Below are 17281 nucleotides of genomic sequence, written 5' to 3'. Positions count from 1 at the left end.
ACTATGTAACCTGCTGTGTTTCTCTAGCATTGTGTCTTGACTTCAGTCATGGTGTCTGCAGACTTTCATGTTTTACGTCCAACTCCATGATATAAAATGTGTGGATTTACTAAGGCTTAGAGATAGAGGATGCACCAAACAAGCTCTTGTTGGTTCTCTGTTATCAGGGGCTTTAAAATTTTTAAATTATTAATTTAGATATACAGTAACAGGACCTTACAGTCCACTAGCCCCTGCTGCCCAAATAACCTGATTAATGTATAATCCCTGTACATTTTGAAGGATGGGAGGAAACCGGAGCACCCCAACCCACACAGACATGGGGAGAATGTACAAAACTCCTTAGACACAACACGGATGAGAACCCTGGTCGCTGGCGCTGTAATAGCACTAAGCGCTACCATTCAACAGATAGTTTATGCCAATGACTGGGCAACGCTAGTTATGGAAGATTCCACAAGCAATGCTGCACCCCTGCCTCTGCATTAAGAGGAGCGTCTTTTGAAGCAACAACTACCCTTTGCTTCCATAACTCCTGATTCCCAGCTAGTCTGAAAATCTGCCCGTCTCGGCCTTGAATATAGTTAATGATTCCAGCTCTGCATCACTCTGCAGAAGAGAGTGCCATAGATTCATACTCCTCTGAGAAAAGAAAAATCCTCTTCAATTAAATGGGTGGCCCTTTATTCAGAGTCCATACCTCTTGGATTCCTTCATGAGGAAAACCACCTTCTCAGCATATAGCCTGTCAAGGCTCCTAACAAATTCAATAAATCACCTACTATTTTTCTAAACAATTTCCAATCTCCAATAAATGCCTTACCTGCTTAATCTTTTCTCATAATCCACTTCTAACCTCCCAAGGATTGGTGATTGAGAGTAGACCTGGCAGCAATTTGTTGAAGTTCAAGTTCAAGTACCCTTACTTGTCGCTTTAAAACATAGCCACAGTTAAAAAAAAGAGACAACGTGCTCTGAGACCTAAAGAACACGCAAGACTACAACACAGCAAAGTACAATAGCACCATATCCAAGAGGCCACTGCGAGCGACTTGAAACCACGGTTGCTACTAAATCCTTCAAGGAATTAAACATCGTACATTAAACTAGTTCTCATACACTTACAAACTACAATCACACAAACTCCTTAGAATATATAAAACAGTGATACAATACATTAATAGTCAAGAGACTTGGCAGCGGGCAAAGACAGGTTGCAATATCAATTACACTTCTAGATCTTAAAATGTCCTTTAGCTCAGATTGTAGTTAACGATCGCACTGGTCCGAAGAGGCCGCTGCGGCCTACTGTCGCGCCGTCATCTAAGGCCAGGATTCCCGGCATCTACTGGACCTCAGATGTTAAAAAGAGTCCTCCAGCTTGTAGTGAAACTGCCACCCAATTCTTAGTCCTTAAGCCTAGGCCCCATGATCCAGGCTAACACATCCACCAGGGATTCCCAAATTTGCACAAGGCCTGCCGCTCTGGACACCTCAGAATATCTCCTCCAACGCCATTTTATTGACTACTGGCAGCCACACCGCCAACTCCGATGCTGTAGAATACAGGTGACTGCACTGCTGACTATGACGCTGAAGGCTGCAGGCCCTGCTGACTCCAAAGCTTGAAGGTTGCAGGCCCCGCTGACTCCAACGCTTGAAGGTTGCAGGCCCCGCTGACTCCGACGCTGAAGGCTGCAGGCCCCGCTGACTCCGACGCTTGAAGGTTGCAGGCCCCGCTGACTCTGACGCTGAAGGCTGCAGGCCCCGCTGACTCCAACGCTTGAAGGTTGCAGGCCCCGCTGACTCCGACGCTGAAGGCCCCGCTAACTCCAACGCTTAAAGGTTGCAGGCCCCGCTGACTCCAACGCTTGAAGGTTGCAGGCCCAGCTGACTCCAACGCTAAAGACTGCAGTCCCACATCACCGGACCAGAGGCTTTGTCTCCTCAGCCATCAAGGCCGCAATGGATGCTCCACTCCCACAGCCATTGAGTCTGCCCAGCTTCTCAGCATCTTCAGAAGGCTTGCTTCTTGCTTGGCGATCTCTGACTTGCCACACCCATATCACGATGTTCCAGAGTCCAACCTTGACCCATCAATGGTTGTCCATAGCTCCTATTTGGTGAGTTGCTGTAACACCAGGCCTGGAGAGGCTGCTGAGGGCTGCTACCACGCCGCCATCTTGGATCTGATTCTTGAATTGGATTGTCATTTTACTGTGAACAGGGCGTACCTGTTATCTATTGGATGGCCAAGGAATTGCACTGAAACAGCTCAGCCAGAGATGTGGCCTGACCCAGATCACATTTTGGGGACTATATTCAGGGTGTTTCACCCTTTGCTACTGAGGACCATTTCAGCACTTCTTAGGGCCAAGAACAAAGCTAGCAAAATGACCCATCACCTGTCTCAAAGAAAGACAAGTTCAAAGTACAGGCAGAACTATGAGAAATGAGGTGGCAGAGAGAAGCAGAGCAGGTCGAACACTATGCAGATTTGCATGCCACCAGAGAGTTTTTCTGCACCATAAAGTCCGTTATTCGTCCTTCTAAATCAGGATGCTCCCCCTTGCTGTCATCAGATGGGTCGAGCCTGAGCAAACACCAGAAAGGACTGAAAAACCACTGGGCTGAATATTTTTCCAACCTAATCAATAGGCTGTCCACAGTTGATCCTGTTGTCTTACAGCATGTCCCTCAGTAGCCAGTCCTGGATGACCTAGACCTATTGCCCTCTACTGATAAGATCAATGAAGCGATCTCGCAGATGAATTCAAATAAAACAACAGGGCAGGATGGTCTTCCTGCTGAGACCTACAAAGCTCTAAGCCGAAACACATTACAGGCGTTCCAAGACATCCTGGAAGACATCTGGATCACAGAGGAGATGCCTGACAATTTCCACGATGCCCTCATCGTGGCTCTCTACAAAGGTAAGGGAAGCAAATCAAATTGCGGAAACAACAGGGGTATCTCACTGCTGTCCATCGCAACTGTCATCCCCTGGTCATTTGCACTCATTCTCATTCTCATCACTATGTGTTATATTATGTTGTCCTTGCCAAATTATCAAGAGTATGTTTGCCTTTCTTTAGGTCTATATAGTCACATTTTTAAAAAATGTCATGTAGATTTTTTAAATTACTTTCACTAGTATTATGCAAGTTTGATTATTGCTCTGTTCATGTTTATTTACCTACAAAACATTTGCTAAATTAAATTAATAAAAATATTGAAAAAGTTCTGTATAGTCACATACAGCTTTATTCTTAGAAATAATTAAGGGTAAGACATCCATTAAGATATATTACTTCCTTTGCATTACATTCCATGTGATGATCGGTAAGTGGTGTGACTTCCGAGGGTGGATTGTATTGTGATGGGTCGTTGCAGTCACATGTCAGCACTGCCCACGACCTGGTCAGAAGACACACCACCTGCTACTCAAGGTTTGGCCTGGCCCTACCTTGCCATGGGCCAATTTAAATTCCTTAGGCCTTGGACCATTGGCCTTTGTAATCAGCAAACCTTGCTGCCAGCAAGCCATTGGATCCCTCTAAATTACCTGGGCTGGACTCCCCAGCCCACCTATACTTGGCCTTGGGCTGTTGTAATTGAATTAACCTTGCTGGCACCGAGCTATTTTACCCTGTAAATGACCCCCTCAGCCCTCCAGCACTATAAAAGGTGCACATCTGCTTGGTTATTTCTCTTTTGACATCACCAAGGGACCACCCTGCTTCATTCTGGGCTGAGAACAGTGGAATGATCCTGGAGAAACTGTTGGTGAGTTGTGCACTGAATTGGGTTGGGACTGTTGACTCTTGTCCTGAACAGAGTCAAGGGGTGGTGGGCATTGTAGTGTATTGACTTTTCCCTTGGGTCTATGTGTTCCCATGTGATTTCTCCCATGTTTGTTATTAGTTGTCTTTGTGTCTTTTATTGCTGATCTGACTTTTCCCATGGCTGCTATAAATTGTGCATGTGCGTGTTGACATTTTCCCACATTTGCCTCCGTAAATAAAATCTTTTACTACCAAACTGTGAAATCTACTGAATCTGTTTCCTCACTTACAAAATAAGTGTAGTTCAACATGGAAGACCATGGATGCAGCAGCTAATGAAATGATAGAATTGGCAATCAATGTGTGGTGTCCTTACCATGAATGACTTGATGTTATGAGGTCTGGAATCACTGTGGAGGATTTCCAGGACTACACTCATCCTTCTGAACCATATGTTGTCCTTCAAACTTAGGCATACGGTACAGTAACAGGCCTTTCTAGTCCATGAGGCCTGTGCCACTCAAACACCCCAATTAACATGTATGTTTTGAAGGATGGATGGAAACTGGAGTAAACCTATGTGGAGAATGTAAAAACTCCTTATAGACAATGGTGGATTTGAATGTGGGAGGTCAGCATTGCTGTAATTGCTAAGCTAACCACAGCATCTGTACATTGAGGGAGTTTTCTTTGCCCTCTTCACTTGTTTTCTGTAATGATCGTTGGCACCATTTGCAAGATTAATAATGACCCAGTAAGACCATGGATTAGATTCGCACATTCAATCTATTCACTGCTTTGGGGCATATTATGCCTGTTTGTTGAGAGGCATCACTTGATAAGAACAGTTCTAAAGGCAGAAACAAGGAATATTTGGAGCAGGATGGGTATCTCGAATTAGATTTCCAAAAACCTCCTTTCCATTTTCCCGCAGACCACTTCTGTGCAGGTCAAAATCCAAGGGAATCCTCCTGAATTGTCTGTATAGATCTTGGCAGTTGATTTTCATACTATTATTAGTCCTGATTTTCAGTCATCAGGTAAAATATGTTAAATGATATGGCCTCAAAATTCATGGGCTTTGGACCTGCACAATCTGCAAGAGAGGGAGATAACAACAGGAGGGAGTGCATTCACCACATCAGATGGCAGCTCATTCCACAAACCCATCACTCTGAGTGAAGAACTTTCCCCTTATGTTCCCCCTAAACTTTCCCCTTTCAATTTAAAACTATGACTTTTTGCATTGATCTCCCCCAATCTAAATGGAAAAAAGCCTTCTCAATCCACTCTGTCTATACCTCTCATAATCTTACAAACTTCTATCAAATCTCCCCTCATTCTTCTCCACTCCAAGGAATAAAGTCCTAACTTGTTTAACCTTTCCCTGTAACTCAACTCTTGAAGACCTGGCAACATCAGAGTAAATCTTCTCTGCACCCTTTCAATCTTAATGATATCCTTCATGGAGTTAAGTGACCAGAACTGCACAATGTTTCAAATTTGACCTCACCTATGTCTTAAATAACTTCAACATAACACCCCAACTCCTGTACTCAATGCAGGATACTTTAACTTATAAAGGCTAAGATGCCAAAAGGTTTCTTTACAACCCTGTCCACCTGAGACGCCACCTTTAGATTCTTAGATCCCATTGTTCCTCCCCGCTTGTCAGTGCCCTTCCATTTACTATGTACGTCCTACCTTGATTTGCCCTTTCAAAATGACCTTCATCTTTCTTAGCTGCATTCAGAAATACAGGACTAACCGGTGGAGAGGACAGCTTAAAGAAATGTGCTGCAGCTGGTGGGTGGGAAAAATCTTTTGTTGCTTTATGCATTTTCCTGGAATGTTTTTAGTTTTTAATAAATCAATTTTTGAACTTCACATGGAAGCATTGCCAGTAAATATGCTTTCTGCACATTGCCTCTGAAGGCAACAAAGAATACACAATCAGAAGGACATAAAAGAGGAAGGTAAAACACTACCAGCCCTATCAATTGGGTAACATCAAAAATAACTCCTACCTTGTAGGAGACACCTTGTCATTGGATTCAGTAATCTTGAAGCTTTTTCTTTCTTTTTAAAATTTTTGTAGTTTTTAAAAAACTCTTTACAAAATGATGACATAAATCAAATCAACTTATACATATCACATTAGAAGCATAACTGTGATTATTATATTAACTTACTTCATTCAGGACATAAAATTATAATAATCAATTAAATCATAACTTTTACTAGGTCCAAAAATATTACTGAATACAAAAATTATACAAATAATACTCGTAAAATTCCCTTGTATATTTTATACTTCTCTGATGTGATCATGTTGTCTGAAGCTTTTTCTGTATCAATCTTTGGATTTATGCTGTGAGTATGGGAAGAGAAAAAAGTCGGCCTGCTTGATTGTTCTACAGCAATCTCTGCTAAAATAATTGCCTGCGTATTAATATTGGAATTGGAAGTAGCTCCAGTTGGGATCCTCCCAATGTAGACATAAGCCACACAGATTTGTTTAAAAAGTTAAATGTGAAGTATCAGAAGTTGCCAGTTCCCTATGAAAAGTATCTTAAAAGAAACCTGGACTATGATTTGTTTAAATGTTATATTAATTGACAATTTAGACAATACAGTAAAAGTAACAATTTGAAAATCAGTCTTGGATAAGCAGCTTTTAACCAGAAACACAGGGTCCATCACAACATGTGCTGATCTGGAGGTGAACTTGTCAATATGTTGTTATATTGGAAACACGTTTGACACACATGCTTATTGGAGCTCAACAAAAGCAGCTCCAATCATACCTGGATTTTTAAATTTTGAGTGTGAAATTTAAAGATCAGTATAATTTTCCCCTTTTCTTTCTGCACAACTTCTTGGGTGGAATCATTATTGTAAAGGAGCCATTATGATTTAATCTAGAATATTTATAAACATTTTGTAGTACCAATTCAGGTGACGCTTTAGGATAGTGAACCATTTGTGTAACACAACTGGAAACCATCACAAGGGAGCTTTCTTCAATTTGAAAATCAAACTCTATTTGGAATTCAGAAGCCTTTGGAATTCTGAGACATTACCAAGCAGTTGCTCTGTGAGCAAGTCAATCCCATGAGTGATAGATGATCTGGGTCATCCAAGGAACTAAAATTATAATAGCATAGTTTGTCACTCTTGCACGAAAATGTAATAGAAAACATTCTGCCAGTATCACCATGAATGTCATAAGGACAAAGGTGATTGTTATAATTATTGCTACAACTGTAGCATCCAAGCTATCTAAGCAGGCTCTTCACGAAACAAAACTCAAGAAATGAGAATGAAAAACCATTAGTGTGATTTAGCCAAACTTTAATGAGCATGCAAGTACATCAGTTACATAAATAACACAGCTTAATGAAATCAAAGATAGAATTAAGTAGTCTTTAAATAAAATCTGCTCTTCAATTTGAATTCTAAATTTACTGAAAAGATATTTCACGGAAATAAGGTCATCAGGATATCATTACTTTGATGCAGATATAGGTCTGCAAACTTAGACAGAAACTTGTGTGAAGAGGACAAAGGCAACTCATTTTCTCTTGGAAAGTCCTTTTCCAAAGAACTTGCACATTACACACAGCACCAACATATGGCTTCTTATGTGAACCATTTCTGTTTCAGATTATTTTTAGACCAGTATTTATGTTTTAAAACATTCTCCAGTTTCCAGTTAGTGAACGATGTCCCTCACCATCTGGTTGGTGCACCAGAAACCAGACTGGATTTACTCAAGTGGAAGCATGCCTCAGCACATAAAATTCTGACCTCAGTCACTGTCGAATTCTCACCATTGTTACAGTAGGGCCAAAACCAATCAGTATGCTTAGTTTTGAGATTCCAGGGTTTCAGGACCAACTCTGTCTGAGGCACATTTGATGTCATACTGACAGTTTTACCTATAATGTTCACCTGAAATCTATTACATTTTCAAGGGTCATATCCTTTGCAAATGTTTGCATCACATGTGTGCCTAGGTCAATGTGATTATGGCATAAATACAGTTGTGTGCTTAATATTGATCCTTACAGAATCCCATTGAATACTGCTCATTGTTTTCTTCCAACCAGTCTAAAAACATTCTCTCCTCTTCTGTGCTTTTTGTCCCTTTGTCAATTCCATACTCATGCTGTGTTGTTCTTTATTCAGAACAATTCCTTTTGCTAATAATTGTTTTCTGCTACTTTACCAAATACAAAATCAAAACAATATAGGAAACAAAAGCATATCCCAACACGGGACAGAAGTTTATTTAGCCACTCAAACATATTTCCCCACTCTCTGAGATTAATCCTGATCTGTGATATTACTTTACAATCATTTTTCCCAGAACAATAACTTTGGGTAACACAATCTATCATTCTAAAGTCGGCAACTTGACCTAACACTGATTGCCATTTTCAGCAGTAATTCAACCATAATTTTCATTATTTATCAAAGAACTTGATCAAGTTTCTCAAGCTGGATTTACTTTTAACAAATCTGACTTTCATTTATTATGCCATGTTCTTTCAAATTCCAATTCATTTTATTCCATGATAACTGGACAAATGCTCCCTCCACCAATGTTTGGTACAGTGGCCTGGATTTTCCAGATTTACTTCTCTCCCCTCTTATCACTGGGAATGCAATATGTTTAATCCAGAACTCGAAAATTGTGTATGTCTGAAAAGTAACAGGAGAAACAAATGTGGGAATGTGATTGACAGGATTACTGTGAAATCTAGCATGGACTCCATTCCTATTCAGGTTGGCATTGTACTCTAACTTATTATGAGCCTCAGCAATATGTTTAATCCAGAACTCGAAAATTGTGTATGTCTGAAAAGTAACAGGAGAAACAAATGTGGGAATGTGATTGACAGGATTACTGTGAAATCTAGCATGGACTCCATTCCTATTCAGGTTGGCATTGTACTCTAACTTATTATGAGCCTCAGCAATATGTTTAATCCAGAACTCGAAAATTGTGTATGTCTGAAAAGTAACAGGAGAAACAAATGTGGGAATGTGATTGACAGGATTACTGTGAAATCTAGCATGGACTCCATTCCTATTCAGGTTGGCATTGTACTCTAACTTATTATGAGCCTTATTCTGTCTAATTTTGACAATATTATTTTGTAATTCAAGGAGTTTGAGCATTGACTGCTTTAGCTTCCTCAATCATGGGAATAAATCTCCTCTCTACCTGCTCTCTCTTATTTTTGCCCGGCTCCACCAATTATTTTTTATTTACATAGAGCGCAAAACACTTTGAAATACAAAATTAAGTCTCAGTAAACATGCGATTAAGTGCAGACCATGCCTAAGGTAATAACCTAGTTTATCCGAACGTGGGTAGTGGTCCCAATCTCATTCTCACCCTGTGCCTTTATCACTTTTTTCCCCTTCCTCAATCTGGGAACCAGAGGTCAACTAAAGTATTCCCACTTTGTATTTTAAAAAATATATAATTCAACATATTTCCACTCACCTCATTTAACACAAACTTAAAATGGAATGTGAAGATTCTCATGTTCACATGACAGCTGAATGAAATGAAGAAACAGTGAAAACACTGAGCTTAATGAGCTAAGTTCTCTCCCACTGGATGTGTTTTCCCCATCCTAGAAATTATTAAACCAGCAAATGTAAAGAGGTGGGTGTGGAAAACCACAAGGCAAGAACCTTGAACTATGCTTTTGTTTTCAGAGCACTGAAGAGCAAGTTATAATTCACAAGGGAATTAATAAAGGTAAATCTGAGCTAAATCTAAGACAAATTATTCACATCAGAAGCTAATAGACCAGCCTATACTATATGATAACAATAAAGAAATATAGTTAAAGTGCCAGGGCAGTAATGTGGGCATGTTCCAGATAGCCATGGTCATGAGGCTGATCACATGCTCAAACCAGAGAACAATTAAATAACAAAATTATGAAGGGATAGATAAGGTAGAGGCAGGAAAGTTGTATCCTCTGATAGGTGATACTAGAACTAAGGAACATCATCACAACATTTGGTGGAGAGGATTTAGGATGGAGATGAGTAGTAAGTGAATCTGTGGAATTCTATGTTCAAGCCACAGAGGCTACCTCATTAAATATATTTTAAAGCAAGAGTAAGGTAGATTTTTGCATAATAGGAGAATTATGGAGATAAAGCAGGTAGGTGGAGCTGAGTCCATGGACAGATCAACCATGATCTTGTTGCAGAGCAGGTTCAACAGGCCTGACATGTAATCCTATTTCTTGTGTACTTGCGTTCTTGGAGCAAGAGGTATGAACTTTGGTATTTCAGTCACAAGAGTTGACCTGGTCAATTGAAAGTATGTTTGGACAAGAATGACAATTTGAGGAATGATTCATGCATTGCAATAAGATGGACCTGTCGGTGCAAGGTGTGGGATTGTAACAGTAGTAAAAGTATGGAGATTATTTGTAATTCAGGGATGTTTTTGGTTAAGGAATCTGTCATCTGCCTTCTTTACGGACAGGAGTCTCGGGGGGGAGGAGGAGAGAGGTGGGGGGGGGAGGGGGGAGAGAGGGGGGGAGGGTGGGAGAGAGGGGGGGGAAATCCAATCCTGCACTTTGCCACTTGTACCAGTTCAGAAAAGGCTCTTCTTGCTATCCACTAAAGCCAAGCAAAACTACAATCTGTATCAGCATGCTTGCTACATGATGCCCATTTATATTTCAGTTTATATTAGAGAATGAAAACATTACTTATTTTCCACTTTTCTCTGGGAAAGTTCCTCAAGTTAGTTTTGTCTAAATGACTCCTTGTTTCAGAAGAAAGATCATTGACTTGACACATTAACTCTGTTTCTAGCAACCATAGTGTCTCACTTCTGCTTAAATATCTTTTTTTGTCATTAAAATTCCATCACTGTTACTAATCCCTATTTTTGATCCTTCAGTTCTATTTCATAATTTTCTGTATTATTTTGATTCACTTGATCCTCTAACTGGAAAAATGTTTGCTATGTGGTAAAGGAAATCATGGCTCTCTTTCAGTATTTGCTGCCAAGACCTAATCTTTCAAGACTTGCATTTGGTTCGGTTCCTGAAGGCAGAAAAGAGAAAGAAAAAATTGCTCTCAATCTGGTTTGTTTTTGTGTTCAGATACATTTATTTACCATCTCTTTACATTTTTAAATTTAGATTAAAAAAAGGCGACTAATGCAAATACTTGAATTCTGACTCATGGGACAGTGACATTAGATGCTCACACTGTAGGTCAGAGATATTTCTAATGCAAGTTATGTGGATTGGTCATGTGAAGAAAGCTAGATGGAAGAGCTACTAATTAGAATTTTTTGTATGATGCCTTTTGTATTCTTTGGTTATCAAAATTCATTTCACAATCATTTTGAGACCTTTGATTTTTTTAAAACCTAATTTCCACACATCAATAGATGAATAAAATTTTCTGTGATTATTCTTGGTGGCATTGCTTGTATGACTGTCCTAACCGCACCTCAATTAATACGGCACTTAATCGACTTACTGTGAATACTTAACATTTCCTGGTTTGCTTTCATATTTCTAGTATTTGTTTTTTCAAAAATGCTTTTGACAGAAGCTGATCTGCCTTCTGTCACTGGTTCTTGTAAATGCTCTTAGGGAAAATGTGCCATATTTTATCCATGGCAACATAATTGTATGTTCACTTTTACTTTACTTTATTCAATTTATCGTATGAGGAAAAAAAGTACAAATCTTTGAGTTTCTACTTGAGAAAATGGGCACAAATTTTCCTGGATATCTGATCTCAAAATGTTGTATGGAGAGTAGGAAGTGAAGGGGAGGGGGTGGGGGGGGAAAGTTACAACTATGTACCAAAAATATGCATCTGTATAAAGAGCTAATAAGTCGATACTCATTTATACATCTTCAGCAAAACAAAAGACACTCTAACTGTCCTTAATCCTTGTGAATATGAGAGAATATTCACAAGAGATGTGTTGTAATATCTCCATGTCCTTTGATGAAGACAAAAAACCTCACAGGGAAGAGCACCTCCTCTGGGCTGATGGACAACAATTATGGAAAAGAAGGAATTAGTTTTATTCATAATAACATTATATGGTGTGAACAAAGATGTTTAATGTTCATCTGGCAGAATTTATTTGTACCACACTTTTCATAACTGAACCCGTTCAGTTGGACAAGCACGAATCTAACTGCGTGATTATTGATGCGTGGATCATTGTGAAAGAAGCAAATGAGGTTTCACCGAAAACCCCTTAAACAGTATCATCAGTAAAGTTTCTGCTGAGGGACCCATTGTTCTGAATTATGACCTCTTGCTTGGGTTGTATCATCAGCTGTAAACGCTAGAACAAGGCAGGAGGAGGAAGAGGGAGAAAGAGGGGATGTTAAGAAAATAAATAATTCAGCCATTGAGTTCTGGTAAAGTAACACAAACATTAAGACAGTCTATATTAGGAAATGAAAACATGCTACTTTTCTTTAATTGACTTGGTATGATTTAAAAAAAACAAAATTATTGACATTTCAGTCAAGATCAGTGCATGCCCTTAAAATATAATTATTTTTATACATAAACAGTCATTTTTAAAAAAATTAAAATGCTAGGAATAGAGAGTTTGCTCATTATGCACTTCCTTGGCTTCCATTTCATATGAATGTACATAGTGGAAGAGTGAACCTGCAAATATATCACTGAGATGGGTTTCTTTAAATCCTGAATAATAATTGACTATCATTTTTTTAAAAAGTGCAAGTTTTCCAGCATTAGGTTGCAATCCAGAAATATTAGGGCAGTAGCCCTAATAGGGCTTCACCTATTGAACTGTGCACACAACTGCTTCCCTAAATCAGGATCACTGAGTCAGTCTTTGTCAAGTCAACTGTCTGCACTCATAGATTAGCTACATAACCACTTCAAATGATTAGCACACCACCATGCATTTTTGGTTGGCTTGAATTCTGCCTGCTTATTCTCTTCTTGTCATTTAATACCTGTGATAGTACAGATTCTATCACCAATGTGTATATGTACAGAGGGTAGTGTAGGATGACTGTGATTGGCTGAGAGTGTAGCCACACCGACTGGCAGGTCTTAAAGGATTGCTCCTAGCCAGACCAGGTCATTCTGGACTGGTCGACCTACTTGGAATATGCTCCAGTCTTTTAGTTAATAAAAGCCTTGGTTTGGATCAACAAGTCTTTGGTTCTTTCGACGCGCATTACAAGACCAATAGGCACAAAGCCCTAGTCAAGTTTAAGTAGCTTTCAAATACTTGAAAAAGCAGTTGACTTGAATTTTCTTTTAATAAAATTAATGTGATAACCAGAGTTAGTGAAAGTATGAAGTATGGTGCTGTATTCCAGATAGTTTCTCCATACCTGTATGAGAGTTCCTTTGGTGGTGAAAAGCATATAGACCATGTATCCAGGGATAAAGAGCATAGAGGAGAGTGCCATGAACCAACCAATCCCCTGTCCCCATTTGGGATAGATGTAATCCCCAAGGGTCAATGGTGACATTTCAACAGCACTGAAGATAAATACTCCCTAGAAAACAGGAACAAAACAGTATTCAGAAATGAATTCATCACACCATGATCTAAGTATCAATATAGAGGATATGCTTTTTGCAAGTCAATTGGATCAGTGCTTGTATTATGGGCTCTGTGCCTGGTTTTGATTTCAGATTTATTGTCAGAGTGCATACATATCATCACATAGCACCCTGAGATTCTTTCTCCTGCAGGTCAACTAGAATTGCCACTCATTGGTAGTACAAAAATACTGTACTCAACAAACACATGTAAACAAATAAAGAAATCTAAACAAATTGATGGTGCAATACAGAGAGGAAAAAAATAGTGAACAAGTAAGAGTCCTTAAATGAGTCCCTGGTTGAGTTTGTTGTTGAGGAGTCTGATGGTGGAGGGGGAGCAGCTGTTCGTGAACCTGATGGTGTGAGTCTTGTGGCACCTGAATCTCTTTCCTGATGTAGTAGCGAGAACAGAGCGGATGCTGGGTGGTGTGGATCCTTGATGATTAGTTCTGCTCTCCGACGGCAGCATTCCCTATAGATTTTTTGAGAGTGGAGAGGGTTTCGCATGTGATATTCCGGGCTGTGTCCAGTATCTTTTGGAGGGCTTTATGCTCAGGTAGGTGTCCCCATACCAGACCGTGATGCATCTGTGGAAATTACCCGGATTTCCGATGTCATTCCAAACCTCCACAAACTCCTGAGGAAGTAGAGGCGCTCACGTCTTTCTTCATGATGCCATTAGTGTGTTGAGACCAGGAAAGATATTCCAATATAGTGACTCCCAATAACATAAATTTGCTCACCTTTTCCACCTCTAATCCCACAATGATCGCTGGATTATTGAACATTATTATTTAAGGAGAGATATAAGAGTTGCACTAGAAAAATGGTACCTTTTCAAATAGAATTTAAATTAGGGCCCATTTGCCCTGTCAGTTAAATGAGTCCATTCTATTGGAAATAGTAAAAGATGTGAGGAAGAATTCTTCCAGTATTAACACTGCACTCCATTTCTGAAACTCAAGTTATTAACTTTAATGGAACTGAATTATGAGCTAATGCAAAATGCACTGCTGTTACTATATAGCATGCTTTGAGCTGCATCAGATGGATATAAAATTGCTGGTAAAATCTGGCCACTTTTACCTGCTGTGGGATCTTGCTATTTTAACACTGATGGTAACATTTTCTGGATTACAACAAATCCACACAGAAGTAGATTAATGAAAATTAAACACTCTGGGAGTAATAAAAACATTTTAAAATTAAGATTCTCCTTTTACTTATTGGCTTATCAAGTAACACAGAGAAGAGGATGGTATGTCTGAAGGAAACTAGAGGAGCTCATCTCTCTCAGGTCAGTTAGCCTCAGACTTAGAAAATCTGGTGTGAGCTGAGTGACAAATGCTCCAGCACATGGTTGCTCTTCACCACTTGTACTTACTCTCCCTGGAATCCAGTGGTGGAGCCCAGTGATGCTGAAATTCTCCAGCATTACACTGGAGAATCCATCTTTCCAGTTCTAGCCCTGACAGACCTGATGTGGGAGCAGGAGCCCCATTTATTTAAATTGGGATCCTTGTTCTGGAGATTAGATAGAAAAAGATTAAATTACTTTTAATGTTATAATTATTACTGTGTTTTAATTACTACAAATTATTAATTTAAAAAAAATTATTTTCATATTATTTAAAGCAGGGTGGCCAACCTTTTAATTTTAATTTAGACATACAGCAAGATAACAGGCCATTTTGGCCCATGGGTCTACGCCACCCGATTAACCTACACCCCCGGTATGTACTCTTGGGCTGAAATGGCCTGTTACCCATGAAGCAAACTTAAATTTCATAAGTGAGTCAGAGTATCATAAAATGCCTTAAAGAGCATTGACAGGAGATGATCTCCACTCTATGCCTTGTCTCACATCACATGCTATCAGGGCAATCTGTAGATGGGTGTTAAGACTGAGGTCTCCTCACTTCTGAGACCTCGAGTTTCATTTGACATCTTCTAATGCAGGGAACTCTTCATCTGATTTCACCTAGGTATTTGTAGGCGGATGAGACTTAGATGGTCGGCCAAGTCCAGCAATTTTCAATTTACTGACTCAACAGTATGCTCACTGGCACTTTTGGGTGAGCAAATAATTTCTAGAAAAGAAGATTTTAGAGGACCAGGCACGTGACTCGTGAAATTAAATATAATCAGAGCACGTGCGACAACGTGTGAAGAACATTGCCAAGGAATTAGATGAAGATTAAAAAAAGGAAGTGATCAAGGATCCTTTGCTCATATCAGGACTAATGGTAGAAAGATGGAAGTGAAGTCACTTTTGATGGTTGTCTATGCAAGAGTGCAATCAAACAAATGAGTATTCACACACATCAAAAGCTGTAGACAAGGAGGATGAGGAAGGTTTGATAGTTTAGTCATTAGTAGCTTTGATCAGGCTTGTTTTGAGATTGTGGTGGGGGGTGCGGTGGGGAAGTGAGGGGGCTGAACCCCAGGTGATGGAATTTAAATAAGGTATTCTGGGAAGATGAACAGTTTCCTTCTTGATATGTTAAAGCAATTCAATTCTGTGAGATTAACCTGTCAGTTCTTTCATAGATCAATCATGATTGTTTTTTCTCTCTAGTCCAGGAACAAACTGGACTAAGAATATTGATGCTGGACTGTCCTACAAAGATGGTCCAGGATTTGAATGGGGAACATCTTGATGAGAAATAAAGCATATTTATTTGCTTTCTGTTCTGCAAGGAGTATTCCATTACTTTCTGGTTCATGACAAAAAGTAAGTTGAGCTGTGTAGGTCAGGTGACAAAAAATGTGGTGTATGGGTTAGAGGCATGTATTTTGTCTATTACATTAAAATATGTTTTTAGAAGAGAGGTCTTTCTCTTACCAGAATTATAATAGGTGTAAAGTATACCCAACAAAGCTTCCACCAAATGCAAGGCTTGTACCCAATCATTTCTTCAATGTTTTTATAAAACTTGTTAACTCCTGTAAAAAAAAAATGTAACAAAAAATTCCATTTATATTACCCATCGGTTTCAATTTCCTTTCACATGGATCACTTTTTATTGAAGATCTTATTGTGTCTGAGTGATTATCATATATTTAACTCTCAGGGCTCACTGCAGAAAGTTATCCAATGTTATAAATGTAGAAGGTAGATTTAGATATAACAACACTATGAAGATGACCATTCAATTCTCTTTTGGATCTCGATCAGATCTGTTAGGTCTGCTTTGTTCATGAATGAGTGAGACAAACACCAGACTGAGTCGAAATCAGGGTTCTTTGTTCTTTATTACCGGATTGTAACACTTGCGACTAACAAAGTTAGTCGGAGAATGCATTCTGCCGTTATCAGCAAAATGGTGATTTTTTATACCCTTGGATACATGCTTAGAACATCATCATATCATTACTTGTCCAATGACTAAAACTGTTGCTATCCTTTCCCTGCTAGCTTCCTGCCTCTCAATCCATCAATGTCTCTCTTATCTTGTAAGTACAAGGATGCATTCACATCTTGTTACAGCCCTGTACATTCCCATCTCATGATGTTTTACCTAACAGGAGTACAAGGACACCTCCCCTTCTTGTTACTGCCCTGTACAGGGTAACTCCCTACACATTCCCATCTCATGATGTTTTACCTTACAGATCCCAAACATTTGTTGTAACATTGAAGCATAGGAACAGAAGGCTCTCAAACCTTTTCCATCATTTAATGGAATCAAGACTGCTACCAGCGCCCAACCAGTTTTTTCAAGAAATGAAATCTATTGAACCTCTTATGGGCTATGTTTGATACAACTTCCTAACTCAATACAAGGGCTAATATGGATTGTTATAAATTCAGACCTTGCCTCCAATCCCCATCTCCCAGGAGCTATTGAAAAAGAAATCTATCCTAAATCTACATT

General features: G+C 39.3%; 2 protein-coding genes across 3 annotated transcripts in view; both read right to left on the bottom strand.

Moving 5' to 3' along the window:
* The window catches only part of LOC138746022 (protein FAM180A), a 43192-nt gene extending 33799 nt beyond the window's left edge, over nt 1-9393 (bottom strand). The window contains exon 1 of one of the 2 annotated variants that reach the window (XR_011346654.1): nt 9304-9393. The gene's annotated coding sequence lies outside the window, so the exon portion shown is untranslated. The remainder of the gene's footprint in view (nt 1-9303) is intronic. The other variant, XR_011346655.1, reaches the window with a different exon arrangement.
* Nucleotides 9394-11912: 2519 nt separating this feature from the next.
* Nucleotides 11913-17281, bottom strand: part of LOC138746021 (sodium- and chloride-dependent GABA transporter 1-like) — a 29620-nt gene continuing 24251 nt past the window's right edge. The window contains exons 12-14 of the mRNA XM_069903704.1: nt 16249-16349; nt 13187-13354; nt 11913-12150 (exon numbers count right to left, since the gene is read on the bottom strand). Coding sequence (XP_069759805.1) covers nt 12061-12150; nt 13187-13354; nt 16249-16349 — 359 coding nt within the window. The 3' untranslated portion in view covers nt 11913-12060. The remainder of the gene's footprint in view (nt 12151-13186; nt 13355-16248; nt 16350-17281) is intronic.

Source organism: Narcine bancroftii, chromosome 11 (genome assembly GCF_036971445.1).
Source record: "Narcine bancroftii isolate sNarBan1 chromosome 11, sNarBan1.hap1, whole genome shotgun sequence".
NCBI lineage: Eukaryota > Metazoa > Chordata > Chondrichthyes > Torpediniformes > Narcinidae > Narcine > Narcine bancroftii.
The sequence above is the reverse complement of the archived record's forward strand: the minus strand, read 5'-3'. Positions and strand labels throughout refer to the sequence as shown.